This window comes from Oncorhynchus tshawytscha, linkage group LG29, assembly GCF_018296145.1.
Source record: "Oncorhynchus tshawytscha isolate Ot180627B linkage group LG29, Otsh_v2.0, whole genome shotgun sequence".
Lineage (NCBI taxonomy): Eukaryota > Metazoa > Chordata > Actinopteri > Salmoniformes > Salmonidae > Oncorhynchus > Oncorhynchus tshawytscha.
The window spans coordinates 2,296,612-2,311,616 of NC_056457.1; the positions used below are offsets into that span (position 1 = coordinate 2,296,612).

Below are 15,005 nucleotides of genomic sequence, written 5' to 3' on the forward strand. Positions count from 1 at the left end.
TCCGTTGTCCCGGTTGAAAGGCAGAACACAGGATCCGCGTCGCGAAAAACATATTCTTGGTCGTACATGCAGTATTTAAGATGTCGGTCATATTAAATACTATTTCAAATGGACATTGTTGTCTTTTTAATTATGAAGTTAGAGTTGTATTTTATTATCTACTGTTGGTGGTAAGGTCATAGGCGTTCATGGCCTACTTCCATTGATGTTATAAGAAGCTAACTAATTTGTTTTAGATATATAACTACGGAATACATATCAGGAACATCCTAAGTGAATTGCCTAGTTAAATAAAGGTTAACTAAAAAAGAGTCACACCTCAGACATCACCCCTTTAGTAGGTTGTAGCCACCGCAAACTATAGCCTGTAGCTCCTGTACTTCAGGATAGTGGGGTCCACAGTGCAGGAACAGGAGTCTTCTGGCCCTGGAGATCACAGAGAGAGATGGACCTGGACAACCACTATGGGAGGGAGACAGGGGGAGGACAATGGAAGAGAGAAAATAAAAAGAGATGATGGTGAGAGGCGATAAGGGGACGTGGGGATCAGAGAGAGATGGACCTGGACAACCACTATGGGAGGGAGACAGGGGGAGGACAATGGAAGAGAGAAAATAAAAAGAGATGATGGTGGGAGGTGATAAGGGGACGTGGGGATCAGAGATGGTGAAGTGGAGCCAGAAACAGGAAAAGGGCATAGTACGGAGGGTGGAAAAGAGATATAAGATTGTTTCACCTACAGCAATAAAGCTATACAAATGAGAGATCAATTTGAGGAGTATCATAATTATTAACCTTTTCTTTCTAATAAAAAAAACTACTTGGCGCAAATTGTTGATAAACAGTTACAGTTGAAGTCGGAAGTTTACGTACACCTTAGCTAAATACATTTAAACTCAGTTTTTCACAATTCCAGACATTTAATCCAAGTAAAAAGTCCCTGTCTTAGGTCAGTTAGGATCACCACTTTATTTTAAGAATGTGAAATGTCAGAATAATAGTTGAGAGAATTATTTCTTTCAGCTTTTATTTCTTTCAACACATTCCCAGTGGGTCACAAGTTTACATACACTCAATTAGCATTTGGTAGCATTGCCTTTAAATTGTTTAACTTGGGTCAAACGTTTCAGGTAGCCTTCCACAAGCTTCCCACAATAAGTTGGGTGAATTTTGGCCCATTCCTCCTGACAGAGCTGGTGTAACTGAGTCAGATTTGTAGGCCTCCTTGCTCGCACACGCTTTTTCAGGTCTGCCCAGCAATCTTCTATAGGATGAGGTCTTCAGTTCTGCCTACAAATTTTCTATAGGATGAGGTCAGGGCTTTGTGATGGCTACTCCAATACCGTGACATTGTTGTCCTTAAGCCATTTTGTCACAACTTTGGAAGTGTGCTTGGGGTCATTGTCCATTTGGAGGACCCATTTGCGACCAAGTTTTAACTTCCTGACTGATGTCTTGAGATGTTGCTTCATTATATCCACATAATTTTCCTGCCTCACCATTTTGTGAAGTGCACCAGTCTCTCCTGCAGCAAAGCACCCCCACAACATGATGCTGCCACCCCCATGCTTCACGGTTGGGATGATGTTCTTCGGTTTGCCAGCCTCAATCTTTTTCCTCCAAACATAATGATGGTCATTATGGCTAAACAGTTCTATTTTTGTTTCATCAGACCAGAGGACATTTCTCCAGAAAGTACGATCTTTGTCCCCATGTGCAGTTGCAAACCGTAGTCTGGCTTTTTATGGCGGTTTTGGAGCAGTGGCTTCTTCCTTGCTGAGCGGCTTTTCAGGTTATTTCGATATAAGACTCTGCTGTTGTTCTGGGATTGATTCGCACTTTTCGCACCAAAGTATGTTCATCTCTAGGAGACAGAATGCATCTCCTTCCTGAGCGGTATGACGGCTGTGTGGTTCCATGGTGTTTATACTTGCGTACTATTGTTTGTACAGATGAACGCGGTACCTTCAGGCGTTTGGAAATTGCTCCCAAGGATGAACCAGACGTGTGGAGGTCTGTGGAGGTCTTGGCTGATTTCTTTTGATTTTCCCATGATGTCAAGCAAAGAGGCACTGCGTTTGAAGGTAGGCCTTGAAATGCATCCACAGGTACACCTCCAATTGACTCAAATGATGTCAATTAGCCTATCAGAAGCTTCTAAAGCCATGACATCATTTTCTTGAATTTTCCCAGCTGTTTAAAGGCACAGTCAACTTAGTGTATGTGAACTTCTGACCCACTAGAATTGTGATACAGTGAATTATAAGTGAAATAATCTGTCTGTAAACAATTTTTGGAAAAATTACTTGTGTCATGCACAAAGTAGATGTCCTAACTGACTTGCCAAAACTATAGTTTGTTAACAAGACATTTTTGGAGTTGTTGAAAAACAAGTTTAATTGACTCCCACCTAAATGTATGTAAACTTCTGACTTCAACTGTATATTCACAAACACAAAATGTGTAGCTATGGATATTCTCACCCATAATGGAGTGTTTTTTTGTGATGCATGTGCTTGGCATGTTAGTCACCACACGCAGGTACGCACCAATAAACACATGCAATGATTTATATGACGTGAAGGTAAACCTTCAAGATGCTTATTAAGTTAGCCTTAGTGAAGTCAACATAAAACACCATGGCCTTTTCTCAATTAGATTTACTCAACTCCTGCATCCTCTTCTCCTCCGCCCTCTCTAGCCTCCTTTTGAAAAAAGTCCAAGTTAATCGAGGAGAGGCAGCGAGGAGAAGGAACGTGGACGAAATTGTGCTTTTATTAAATGAGAACTCCATCTCCACTCACACATCACCAGGTAAATCACTTCTTCAGGGGTGGATGCCAAAATAAATATATAAAGTGATAATTACAGTAGTTGTACAATACATTTTATAGATACAAGGATACGTAATATATTGTTTTTAAATGTGTGCATGCTCTGACAATACAGCAGCTGATTCAAAGGGTGGGGTAAACATCAATCTTCTCTGTAGGATACACTTGTGATTCCTCATCAAAAGGAGGCCATCAAGGAGGGGAGGACCATCTTCCATCCTACTAATAAATTGACACTGTCCTCAACCACTCGGGCACCGATGACGTGGTTGTCGATTAAGGCAGCTCCCCGCACATCTGATTCAGAGGAGTTGGGTTACATGCAGAAGACACATTTCAGTTGAAGGCATTCAGTTCCACAACTGACTAGGTATCCCCTTTCCCCTTTCTCACTTATCAATTTCAGGGTCACCGAGGAGAGAGGACGGAGGACTGAGGAGCGAGGACAGACTTTGCCCAAACTCGAAAAGACCCATATTAGTGTTAGGTTCCTTCTGAGAAACCTGAAGTTTGCATTCACATTATCAAGAATTGACATAATAAAAAAATGGTGCTACAATCTCTTGCTTCTTTAAGGAGGCTTAATTATATGATGAAATAGGATTACTGAATTTAGCAGATAATAGAAGACACTACCAGCGGTGTAGGCATGTTTGGGCCTGGGTGGACACAGGCCCACCCACTGGGGAGCCACGCCCTGCCAGGCCCACCCACTGGGGAGCCACGCCCTGCCAGACCCACCCACTGGGGAGCCACGCCCTGCCAGGCCCACCCACTGGGGAGCCACGCCCTGCCAGGCCCACCCACTGGGGAGCCAGGCCCTGCCAGGCCCACCCACTGGGGAGCCACGCCCTGCCAGGCCCACCCACTGGGGAGCCAGGCCCTGCCAGGCCCACCCACTGGGGAGCCACGCCCTGCCAGGCCCACCCACTGGGGAGCCACGCCCTGCCAGGCCCACCCACTGTGGAGCCACGCCCTGCCAGGACCACCCACTGGGGAGCCACGCCCTGCCAGGCCCACCCACTGGGGAGCCACGCCCTGCCAGACCCACCCACTGGGGAGCCACGCCCTGCCAGGCCCACCCACTGGGGAGCCACGCCCTGCCAGACCCACCCACTGGGGAGCCACGCCCTGCCAGACCCACCCACTGGGGAGCCAGGCCCTGCCAGGCCCACCCACTGGGGAGCCATGCCCTGCCAGGCCCAACCACTGGGGAGCCAGGCCCTGCCAGGCCCACCCACTGGGGAGCCACGCCCTGCCAGGCCCACCCACTGGGGAGCCACGCCCTGCCAGACCCACCCACTGGGGAGCCACGCCCTGCCAGACCCACCCACTGGGGAGCCAGGCCCTGCCAGGCCCACCCACTGGGGAGCCATGCCCTGCCAGGCCCACCCACTGGGGAGCCAGGCCCTGCCAGGCCCACCCACTGGGGAGCCACGCCCTGCCAGGCCCACCCACTGGGGAGCCACGCCCTGCCAGACCCACCCACTGGGGAGCCACGCCCTGCCAGACCCACCCACTGGGGAGCCAGGCCCTGCCAGGCCCACCCACTGGGGAGCCACACCCTGCCAGGCCCACCCACTGGGGAGCCACGCCCTGCCAGGCCCACCCACTGAGGAGCCACGCCCTGCCAGGCCCACCCACTGGGGAGCCACGCCCTGCCAGACCCACCCACTGGGGAGCCAGGCCCTGCCAGACCCACCCACTGGGGAGCCAGGCCCTGCCAGGCCCACCCACTGGGGAGCCACGCCCTGCCAGGCCCACCCAATCAGATTGAGCAAAAACAAAAAAAACACATTATTGCAAAAATACTCCTCAGCGACCCCAACCCCCCGTTGGCCCATTCAAATTTCTGCAGGCCCACCCACCAATGAATTTCTTGCTACACACCTGGCTACTACTGGTCCTTGTTCCTCTGGTGCTCTAAGAACATCCTCTGTATGATACTGCTCCCTGTAGGGACCACTGAAGAAACACTATGAAGAAACACACCAAACCAGGGTCGCCTTTCTTTCCAACTGTTTCTTTTTATATTTGCAATATCCAAGTGAATTTACAGTATTTGCACAATCAATTACAGTTCTTTAATACATTTGTTTTGGATAATTATTTCACAGACTGAACTGTGAAAGTGCAACAATTGAAAAGTAAAAAATATTATACACAATACAATAAAAACTCTTGGTGTCAGAGTCCAGGGACAGGTGGGATGTTACAAGGTAGGAGCTTTATTCTTACTGCCCAAGAATCTGCCTCTTCTCTATCTCTCCTCCCCCACCCCTGTACATTTTTCTAATAGTTAAAAACTTCAATATTTACATAACATGTCAGGAATTTATTGGACAGTGCTCCTTATAATATAGCTGTAAAATATAGTCAATGTCCTTAAAAATATATCAAATCAATCACACAATAAAATGTCATGGTTTTTACTTTTTACAGTTCTGTCAACATATCCATAAACACAAAGCATCAAACAATAAAAACTAGGATATATTTTAAGAAAATAAAAATTATAATAATGGAAGGCTTTTAATTCACAAACATAAGTTTACAAACAAAAAGCTAAAATATCAATAAATATCAATCCCTTTAAAATATGGTCCATTTGGCTGGCTGGACTATAACAATGTACAAAATGGCAGCCAGGAAGTAATCACGTTGTAACGGTTTTCTAGTGGTGATGAAGGAGAGTCGGACCAAACTGCAGCGTGTCGATTGCGATCCATATTTATTAAACAAAAACGTAAACACGACTAAACACTAAACACTAAAAAACAATAAACGTAATGAAAACCGAAAACAGCCTATCTAGTGCAAACTAACAGAGAGTACAAGTAAGACACTAAGGACAATCACCCACGACAAACTCAAAGAATATGGCTGCCTAAATATGGTTCCCAATCAGAGACAACGATAAGCACCTGCCTCTGATTGAGAACCACTCCAGACAGCCATAGACCTTGCTAGACAACCCCTAAGCTACAATCCCAATACCACCACCAAAACCCCAAGACAAACACACCACAATTACAAAAACCCCATGCCACACCCTGGCCTGACCAAATACATAAAGATAAACACAAAATACTTAGACCAGGGCGTGACAGAACCCCCCCCCTAAGGTGCGGACTCCCGAATGCACCTCAAAACAATAGGGAGGGTCCGGGTGGGCGTCTGTCCATGGTGGCGGCTCCGGCGCGGGACGTGGACCCCACTCCTTTAATGTCTTAGTCCCCTCTCCCTTCGTCCCTGGATAGTCCACCCTTGCCGCCGACCATGGCCTAGTAGTCCCCACCCAGAACCCCACTGGACTGAGGAGCAGATCGGGACTGAAGGACAGCTCGGGACCGAGGCAGCTCGGGAGTGAGGGGAAGCTCAGGAGTGAGAGGAAGCTCAGGAGTGAGAGGAAGCTCAGGAGTGAGAGGAAGCTCAGGAGTGAGAGGAAGCTCAGGAGTGAGAGGAAGCTCAGGAGTGAGAGGAAGCTCAGGCAGGTAGATAGATCTACCAGCTCCTGGCTGGCTGGTGGTTTCAGCAGATCCTGGCTGACTGGCAGATCCTGGCTGACTGGCAGATCCTGGCTGACTGGCAGATCTGGAAGAGTCTGGTTGACTGGCAGATCTGGAAGAGTCTGGCTGACTGGCAGATCTGGAAGAGTCTGGCTGACTGGCAGATCTGGAAGAGTCTGGCTGACTGGCAGATCTGGAAGAGTCTGGCTGACTGGCAGATCTGGAAGAGTCTGGCTGACTGGCAGATCTGGAAGAGTCTGGCTGACTGGCAGATCTGGAAGAGTCTGGCTGACTGGCAGATCTGGCGGCGCTGGGCAGACTGGCGGCGCTGGGCAGACTGGCGGCGCTGGGCAGACTGACGACGCTGGGCAGACTGGCGGTGCTGGGCAGACTGGCGGTGCTGGGCAGACTGGCGATGCTGGGCAGACTGGCGATGCTGGGCAGACTGACGGCGCTGGGCAGACTGGCGACGCTGGGCAGACTGGGGGCACTGGCGGCGCTGGGCAGACTGGCGGCACTAGCTGCTCCATATAGGCTGACAGCTCTGGCGGCTTCTTACAGACTGACCGCTCTGGCGGCTCCGTGCTGACTGGCAGCTCCTTGCAGACTGGTAGCTCCTTACAGACTGACAGCTCCGTGCAGACTGACAGCTCCGTGCAGACTGACAGCTCCTTGCAGACTGGCAGCTCCATGCAGACTGGCAGCTCCATGCAGACTGGCAGCTCCATGCAGACTGGCTGCTCTATGCAGACTGACAGCTCTGGCTGCTTCATGCAGACTGACATCTCTGGCTGCTCCATGTAGACTGGCTGCTTCCTGCAGACTGGCAGCTCGGGCTGCTTCATGTAGACTGACAGCTCTGGCTGCTCCATGCAGACTGACAGCTCTGGCTGCTTCATGCAGACTGGCAGCTCTGGCTGCTCCATGTAGACTGGCTGCTTCATGCAGACTGGCAGCTCGGGCTGCTTCATGTAGACTGACAGCTCTGACTGCTCCATGCGGACTGACAGCTCTGGCTGCTCCATGTAGACTGGCTGCTTCATGCAGACTGGCAGCTCGGGCTGCTTCATGTAGACTGACAGCTCTGACTGCTCCATGCAGACTGACAGTTCTGGCTGCTTCATGCAGACTGGCAGCTCTGGCTGCTCCATGCAGACTGGCAGCTCTGGCTGCTCCATGCAGACTGGCAGCTCTGGCTGCTCCTTGCAGACTGGCAGCTCTGGCTGCGCTGAACAGGCGGGAGACTCCGGCAGCGTAGGAGAGGAGAAAGGTTCTGGCTGCGCTAAACAGGCGGGAGGCTCCGGCAGCGCTGTAGAGGAGGAAGGCTCTGGCTGCGCTAAACAGGCGGGAGACTCCGACAGCGCTGGAGATGAGGAAGGCTCTAACAGCGCTAGATAGGCGGGAGACTCCAGCAGCGCAGGAGAGGAGAAAGGCTCTGGCTGCGCTAAACAGGCGAGGCACACTGAAGGCCTGGTGCGTGGTGCTGGAACTGGTGGTACTGGGTCGAGGACACGCACAGGAAGCCTGGTGCGGGGAGCTGCCACCGGAGGGCTGGGGTGTGGAGGTGGTACTGGATAGACCGGACCGTGCAGGCGCACTGGAGCTCTTGAGCACCGAGCCTGCCCAACCTTACCTGGTTGAATGCTCTCGGTTGCCCTGCCAGTGTGGCGAGGTGGAATAGCCCGCACTGGGCTATGCAGGCGAACCGGAGACACCGAGCGCAAGGCTGGTGCCATGTAAGCCGGCCCAAGGAGACGCACTGGGGACCAGATGCGTAGAGCCGGCTTCATGGCATTTGGCTCGACGCTCAATCTAGCCCGGCCGATACGCGGAGCTGGAATATACCGAACCGGGCTGTGCACCCGCACTGGAGACACCGTGCGCTCACCAGCATAACACGGTGCCTGCCCGGTCTCTCCAGCCCCCGGTAAGCACAGGGAGTTTGCGCAGGTCTCCTACCTGGCATAGCCATACTCCCTGTAAGCCCCCAAGAAATTTTTGGGGCTGACTCCCGGGCTTTCTTGCCAACCGTGTTCCCTCGTATCGCCGGCTCCTCTCTCCGGCTGCCTCTGCTCTCCTAAGTGCCTCCACCTGTTCCCATGGAAGGCGATCCCTTCCCGCCAGGATCTCCTCCCATGTGTAGCAACCCTTGCCATCCAATATATCGTCCCATGTCCAATCCTCATTGCGCCGCTGTTGCTGCCTTTGTTGCCTCTCCTCTTTCTGCTGCTCCTGCCTGTTGACACGCCGCTTGGTCCGTTGGTGGTGGGTGATTCTGTAACGGTTTTCTAGTGGTGATGAAGGAGAGTCGGACCAAACTGCAGCGTGTCGATTGCGATCCATATTTATTAAACAAAAAACGTAAACACGACTAAACACTAAACACTAAACACTACAAAACAATAAACGTAATGAAAACCGAAAACAGCCTATCTAGTGCAAACTAACAGAGAGTACAAGTAAGACACTAAGGACAATCACCCACGACAAACTCAAAGAATATGGCTGCCTAAATATGGTTCCCAATCAGAGACAACGATAAGCACCTGCCTCTGATTGAGAACCACTCCAGACAGCCATAGACCTTGCTAGACAACCCACTAAGCTACAATCCCAATACCACCACCAAAACCCCAAGACAAACACACCACAATTACAAAAACCCCATGCCACACCCTGGCCTGACCAAATACATAAAGATAAACACAAAATACTTTGACCAGGGCGTGACACACGTGTCGAGTGCATGTTGACACTCTTCTTTTTTTTTCTCTAGCACCAGAATTTTGTGGCTCGCACACATATACCCCGAGAGTGGTCATTTTGACATCTTCCATGTGGATTATTTACAATTTGTACATTTTGGTAAACACTACCAACAATACACTGTACTTTACATTTTTACATGTACATTTTTCGTAATTTAGCAGACGCTCTAAAACATGATCCAAACATGAATACTTTCCCTAAAGGAACATTGTTAACAGAGATTTGTCACAGAGTACAGTGATAGTCTTGTACACTCATGCTGGGTCATGGCCATTTTTAACAGGCTGTCTCATACTCCAACAATGTTCTAGCTCAAACACAGGTCTGAGAAGAAATCACACAGAAGTGTTTTTAAAATCAGACATGCATTAATTCCTTTCTTCAGCACCATGTCGATGATGGCACGTGCCTTGTCTGCCCTCTCAGCTATCACATTCACGGAGTCTTTTTCATCGTCATTGACCACTTTCTTCTGCAGCAGCCCATCTAGGAGACGTTTAATAGTAGGTTCTGTCACATTTTCCACAAACTTCGGACGCACAAAACGCAGCTGATCCACAGCACTGACCTCCAGCCCACCAATCAACACAGTATCTGGGGGATGGAAAATACCTTCTACATTTACGTGTAGATAATTCACTATATATTACGTTCACATTGTAAAGGGGCTGGTAGTTTCATTCATCAGACTGTGATAGCAATTGTTTTCACGGTCTGAAACAATTTATTACTAAACAAAAATATAAACGCAACATATAAATTGTTGGTCCCATGTTTCCTGAGCTGAAATCAAAAGAAATCACAGAAATGTTCCCTATTTTGGCCACAAATTTGTTTACATCCCTGTTAGTGAGCATTTCTCCTTTGCCAAGATAATCCATCCACCTGACAGGTGTGGCATATCAAGAAGCTGATTAAACAACATGATCATTACACAGGAGCCTCTTGTGCTGGGGACAATAAAAGGCCACTTTAAAATATGTAGTTTTGTCACACAGCACAATGCCACAGACGTCTCAAGTTTTGAGGGAGTGTGCAATTGGTATGCTGACTGCAGAAATGTCCACCAGAGCTGTTGCCAGAGAATTTAATGTTAATTTCTCTATTAAGGCCTAATTCATTTATTTCAATTGACTGATTTCCTTATATGAACTGTAACTCAGTAAAATCTTAGAAATGGTTGCAAGTTACATTTATATTTTTGTTCAGTATAGTTAAATTGCTTGGGAAGTTTACTCTCATGACCTCTACAAGCCAAAATGTTGAATTAAGGTACATTTGGTCCTTATGATTCTCAATTTTTGAAAAAATATCCACAGGAAAGTATTATTAAATAGACTTTCCAAATGTGGGTCTGCTGCAGACCCTCTTCCTCTCTTTCAAAATAAAGGTCCCCACAAGTTATCCCTTGCTTGGCATGTGGAGGGACTATTATTTTGCCATGAGGTGTAGAGGAGAGAGGGTGACATGCCAAACACCTGCAGCAGACCCACGTCTGCAAAGTCTGTTTTAATAATACATTCCCTTGGAAAGTTTGTTTAAAATTCAGAGTTATAAGGAACAATCACCCAGACAATCAGAGTAAGCTAAAAATTGAATTGTATTTAAAAAGACCCACTCCAGCCTCCATAGCACCTTATTTATTACCTGATTTACTTAACAAAGGTGCATTTCAGTAGCTGGTGAAAGTCTTCTCAATAAAAGCGGGGGCAATGACATGCTGAAGGGATTTGATAAAGCTGCCCCGGGTTGCACCGGGTGAAGCCAGTGAGGAAGGCACGCCCTGCTCATATCAAACAGTAATCTTCACCACTCGTCATATTGTCAACAAGGCAGCATAATACATCATTCAGAAACATACACTATCTCTTTTCCATAAAATACACTACATGACCAAAAGTATGTGGACACCTGCTCGTCGAACATCTCAAAAATCATGGGCATTAATATGGAGTTGGTCCCCCCCTTTGCTGCAATAACAGCCTCCACTCCTCTGGGAAGTCATTCCACTAGATGTTGGAACATTGCTGAGGGGACTTGCTTCCATTCAGCTACAAAAACATTAGTGAGGTCAGGCATTGATGTTGGGCGATTAGGCCTGGCTCGCAGTCAGCGTTTCAATTCATCTCAAAGGTGTTCGATGGGGTTTTCCTGGCATCTGCCAAACCCAGATTTGTTCGTTGGACTGCCAGATGGTGAAGCGTGATTCATCACTTCAGAGAACGCGTTTGGAACTCGGTAGTGAGTGTTGAAACCGAGAACAGGCCATTTTTACACGCTACGTGCTTCAGCACTCAGGAGTTCCATTGTGTGAGCTTGTGTGGCCTTCCACTTCACGGCTGAGCCGTTGTTGCTCCTAGATGTTTCCACTAACAGGGTAGAAATTTGACAAACTGACTTGGTGGAAAGGTGGCATGCTATGATGCGGTCTCGTTGAAAGTCAGTGAGCTCTTCAGTAAGACCATTCTACTGCCAATGTTTGTCTATGGAGATTGCATGGCTGTGTGCTGAATGTGTACACCTCTCGGCAACAGGTGTGGCTGAAATAGCCAAATTCATTCATTTGAAGGCTTGTCAACATACTTTTGTATATATCGTGTATATGTTAGAGTTTTCAAACTAGTTTTCATTGGGAAGGCAGATAAAGCGTGTTTATCAAAAGCAATCACTTTTGCATGTGAAAAAACAGAACCCTACTCATTACTCCAAGTGCTTAAAGGGGAATAACGGCACATTTCAAAAATGTGTATAAATTCCTAATGGATGGTTCGAAATGTACAGAATGGGGACCTGGAGGAAAATGGAGGAGGGTCATGCTTTTTCAATTTCAGTCAAGGGGAAGGTTTCGTAATTTTTTTTACCTAGGCAAGGGGAGAGTCATGTAATTTGTAATTGATGACGTTTTAGTATTAGTTGCTTATTTGGCTAAATATACAGTTCCAGTCAAAAGTTTGGACACAGCTACTCATTCAAGGGTTTTTCTTTATTTTTACTATTTCTACATTGTATATACAGTACCAGACCTTTTTCTTTATCTGTACTATTTTCTACATTTCCCAAATAAACGCTTTACAGAGTTCAAGTAACAAACACATCTCAACAACAACTGTGTGAATCAGGCCTTCAGAGGAGACTGTGTAAATCAGGCCTTCATGGTCAAATTGCATCGGGCAAATATCGATGTTTGCCCGATGCCACCCTCATCTCTGACTCTCCTGGGTCCCAACATCTATTGCCCCTATAGGTTATTTATTGTGGTCTCACTCACATGATCTATAGGCTACAGGCTAGGCTATATGAAGTGCCTGCTCGGAGAAGCAAAGAGCAAAGTTATATTTCTAAGAAAATGTACTTCCTTCTCAAGTCTTTTGCGCTGCTGGGATGGTGTGAAAAAAACTAGGCTGCATTACACACCGCAATGGATATTCCAACCTGAGCCCCGGCCTGCTCTGCTGTTGCTGATCAAAACCTTTTTCTGCTGCCTAACCAATGGCTGTGCTGTGTAGGCCTGCGGTGGCAGTTCAGGAGACTCAAAGGCTTCTTCCCCTACATTTTTTTTTAGGCCTAGTCCAAAAATGTAATATCCGGTGTGCAGACTAGACTATGTCTGTCTGTCAAAGTGAGCACCTCTCTCACTTTGGTAGAGCTAACGTGAGCTACGTCACCAGGTTATACAGTGCCCCACACACTGCAGCACTGGATAGAACTTTGTGGAATAATGAAAAATATATGTTCTGTCACAGCGGAAATACTACATTTGATTGTGAGATATGACATATACATTTTCTGTGATGAATTTGGGTTGCGGAACATTTTTCACCCAGTGCAAACTCCACCTTCCCGGGCACCCCGGACAGCATGATCATGATTGAATCCCCTCAATGGATCACCCTTCAGACCAACCCCTGCAAACTCCTTGAATGGCGAGCTCCTTGAAATTCACAGTCGTGTGTAAAAAATACTGCTCAAAACTGTTACCTTTTTTTTTTACAACCTATTTGTAAGCAATGCTGGTTAGTGTCATTACACCAGCGTCCCTAAAAGTGTTTAAGGGGCTGGATGGGTTTAAAGAATAACTTACCTATTAGTGGTACATCACGCATCCATACCTCCTCACCCCCACTCTTCAGGAGCCGTAGCTCCACATCCTCTGTGTCTGATCCAAGGAGCACCTGGAAGGTGGGGTGGTAGTTGGGGCCGTAGTCACGCCAAAACATTTCCGTCTGAAACACAGCACATGTAGAGTCAACATCAACGCTCCATCCAGAGCCTTGAAATGTCAATCAAAATTGCTCAAACTAGCATTCAGCACAGCTCACATTTTCAAAAAACATTTTATCGTGTCAACTTGGTATGATCAATGTCACATTCAATGGGGGTTCACAAATACATGATGATCTAAGACATTTATGGAAACATTTATTGTACCAAAGGTTGTATCTTATTTTTCTCAGTAGAATCACAGCAGAGTTTGTATGTTTCCCCACAGGTGAGCAGGCAGTTGGAGGGCATCCGAATGTAGTTGTACGCCTGCTGGAGCTTTTCTACCTATAATAGAATAGGAGCTGATTATAAATAAAGGTCCTCCGATTATCAGAGGAGAGTCCCGTGTGGCTCATTTAATTCCCACAGGGGACCAGTATGAAAATGTATGGTCTCACTACTGTAAGTGGCTCTGGATAAGAGCGTCTGCTAAATGACTAAAATATCAAATGAGAGCCAACTGACACGAGTGCCTAAAGTCAGATCCATTTTAACAAAGAAAGTGAATGTAAGTTTATGAGTTTGAGTTTATACCTCATTGACCAGCACATTCTTTGGAAGTAAATGCACATTCAGAGTTGGCTTGCGGAAGTGAGGTTCGTGGAACAGCAGCACTTGTCCTTCCACTGAGGAAGAAAAGTAGGAGGATACCAGGCCCCATAAGGAGAGGTCTGTGATGTCTACCACCACATGTGAGTCAGTCACCATCAACGGCTGTAAAACCTCCACACTGTCACCAGTAACATGGACCACAGATAAGGATTGCAAGCCTTCCCCTGCAACAGAGAAAACAGTCATTAATGTACTGTGTATTGATTGTGTAACAGGTTGAATATTTCCCTGCTACTAGCAGTGGAGGCCCCCTCAGAGGTGAAGGGGAGGACCATCCTCCTGAGTAAAATTTCATACAAATAAAAACAGTGAAACATTTAAAAAGTTATCCTTTTTTAGATAAAACTATATTAAATATATGCATATATTACCAAATAATTTATTAAAATACACTGTTTGCAATGAAGGTCTACAGGAACTTCAACAGCACTGTCTGGGGTAGCACCATGGTGTAGCCGGAGGACAGCTAGCTTCCATCCTCTGGCTACATTGACTTCAATACAAAACCTAGGAGGCTCATATGCCTCACCACCTTCCATAGACAAACATGGTAATCATGAACACTTCCGGAGGACGTCCTCCAACAAATCAAAGCTTTTGTAGTATAAACTGACATGTTGTACATCCAATCATAGAATTAGGATCAGAGAATGAACCTAGTGTGTTGTATTAGGATAGTGCCATTGAGCATTATGGTGGTTCTATGTGCTGAGAAGCTTGGTGACATTGTTGGATAGAGATAAAGAGCGAAGAGTGATAGATAGATTTTTACATTATTCAATTCAAATAATTTTTTCAAATTACAGGAGAAGGAGGAGGTATATTATGAATGGTTTTCTTGGTTTTAGAACTTTATTTTTGTGTCCAGTTAGAGAAATGTATTTACATTTGCCTTGCTAACTTCCGTAGCTAGCTAGCAACCAGCGCGAGTGTGCAGTTATCTCCACCAGAATGATAGAATGGCCAACACTGCCGAAAATTGTGGACTTTTTGTTGAAGAACTCCTTTCATTATCTGG

The 15,005-nt window shown here is 47.0% G+C and overlaps 1 protein-coding gene across 2 annotated transcripts in view; it reads right to left on the reverse strand.

Annotated features, from left to right (window-relative positions):
- The window catches only part of LOC112231418, a 21,246-nt gene continuing 6,241 nt past the window's right edge, over positions 1 to 15,005 (reverse strand). The window contains exons 2-5 of one of the 2 annotated variants that reach the window (XM_024398166.2): positions 13,910 to 14,151; positions 13,541 to 13,660; positions 13,194 to 13,335; positions 1 to 462 (exon numbers count right to left, since the gene is read on the reverse strand). In XM_024398166.2, coding sequence (XP_024253934.1) covers positions 434 to 462; positions 13,194 to 13,335; positions 13,541 to 13,660; positions 13,910 to 14,083 — 465 coding nt within the window. In that variant the 5' untranslated portion in view covers positions 14,084 to 14,151 and the 3' untranslated portion in view covers positions 1 to 433. Of the gene's footprint in view, positions 463 to 8,997; positions 9,707 to 13,193; positions 13,336 to 13,540; positions 13,661 to 13,909; positions 14,152 to 15,005 lie in introns of those variants that run through there. The other variant, XM_024398165.2, reaches the window with a different exon arrangement.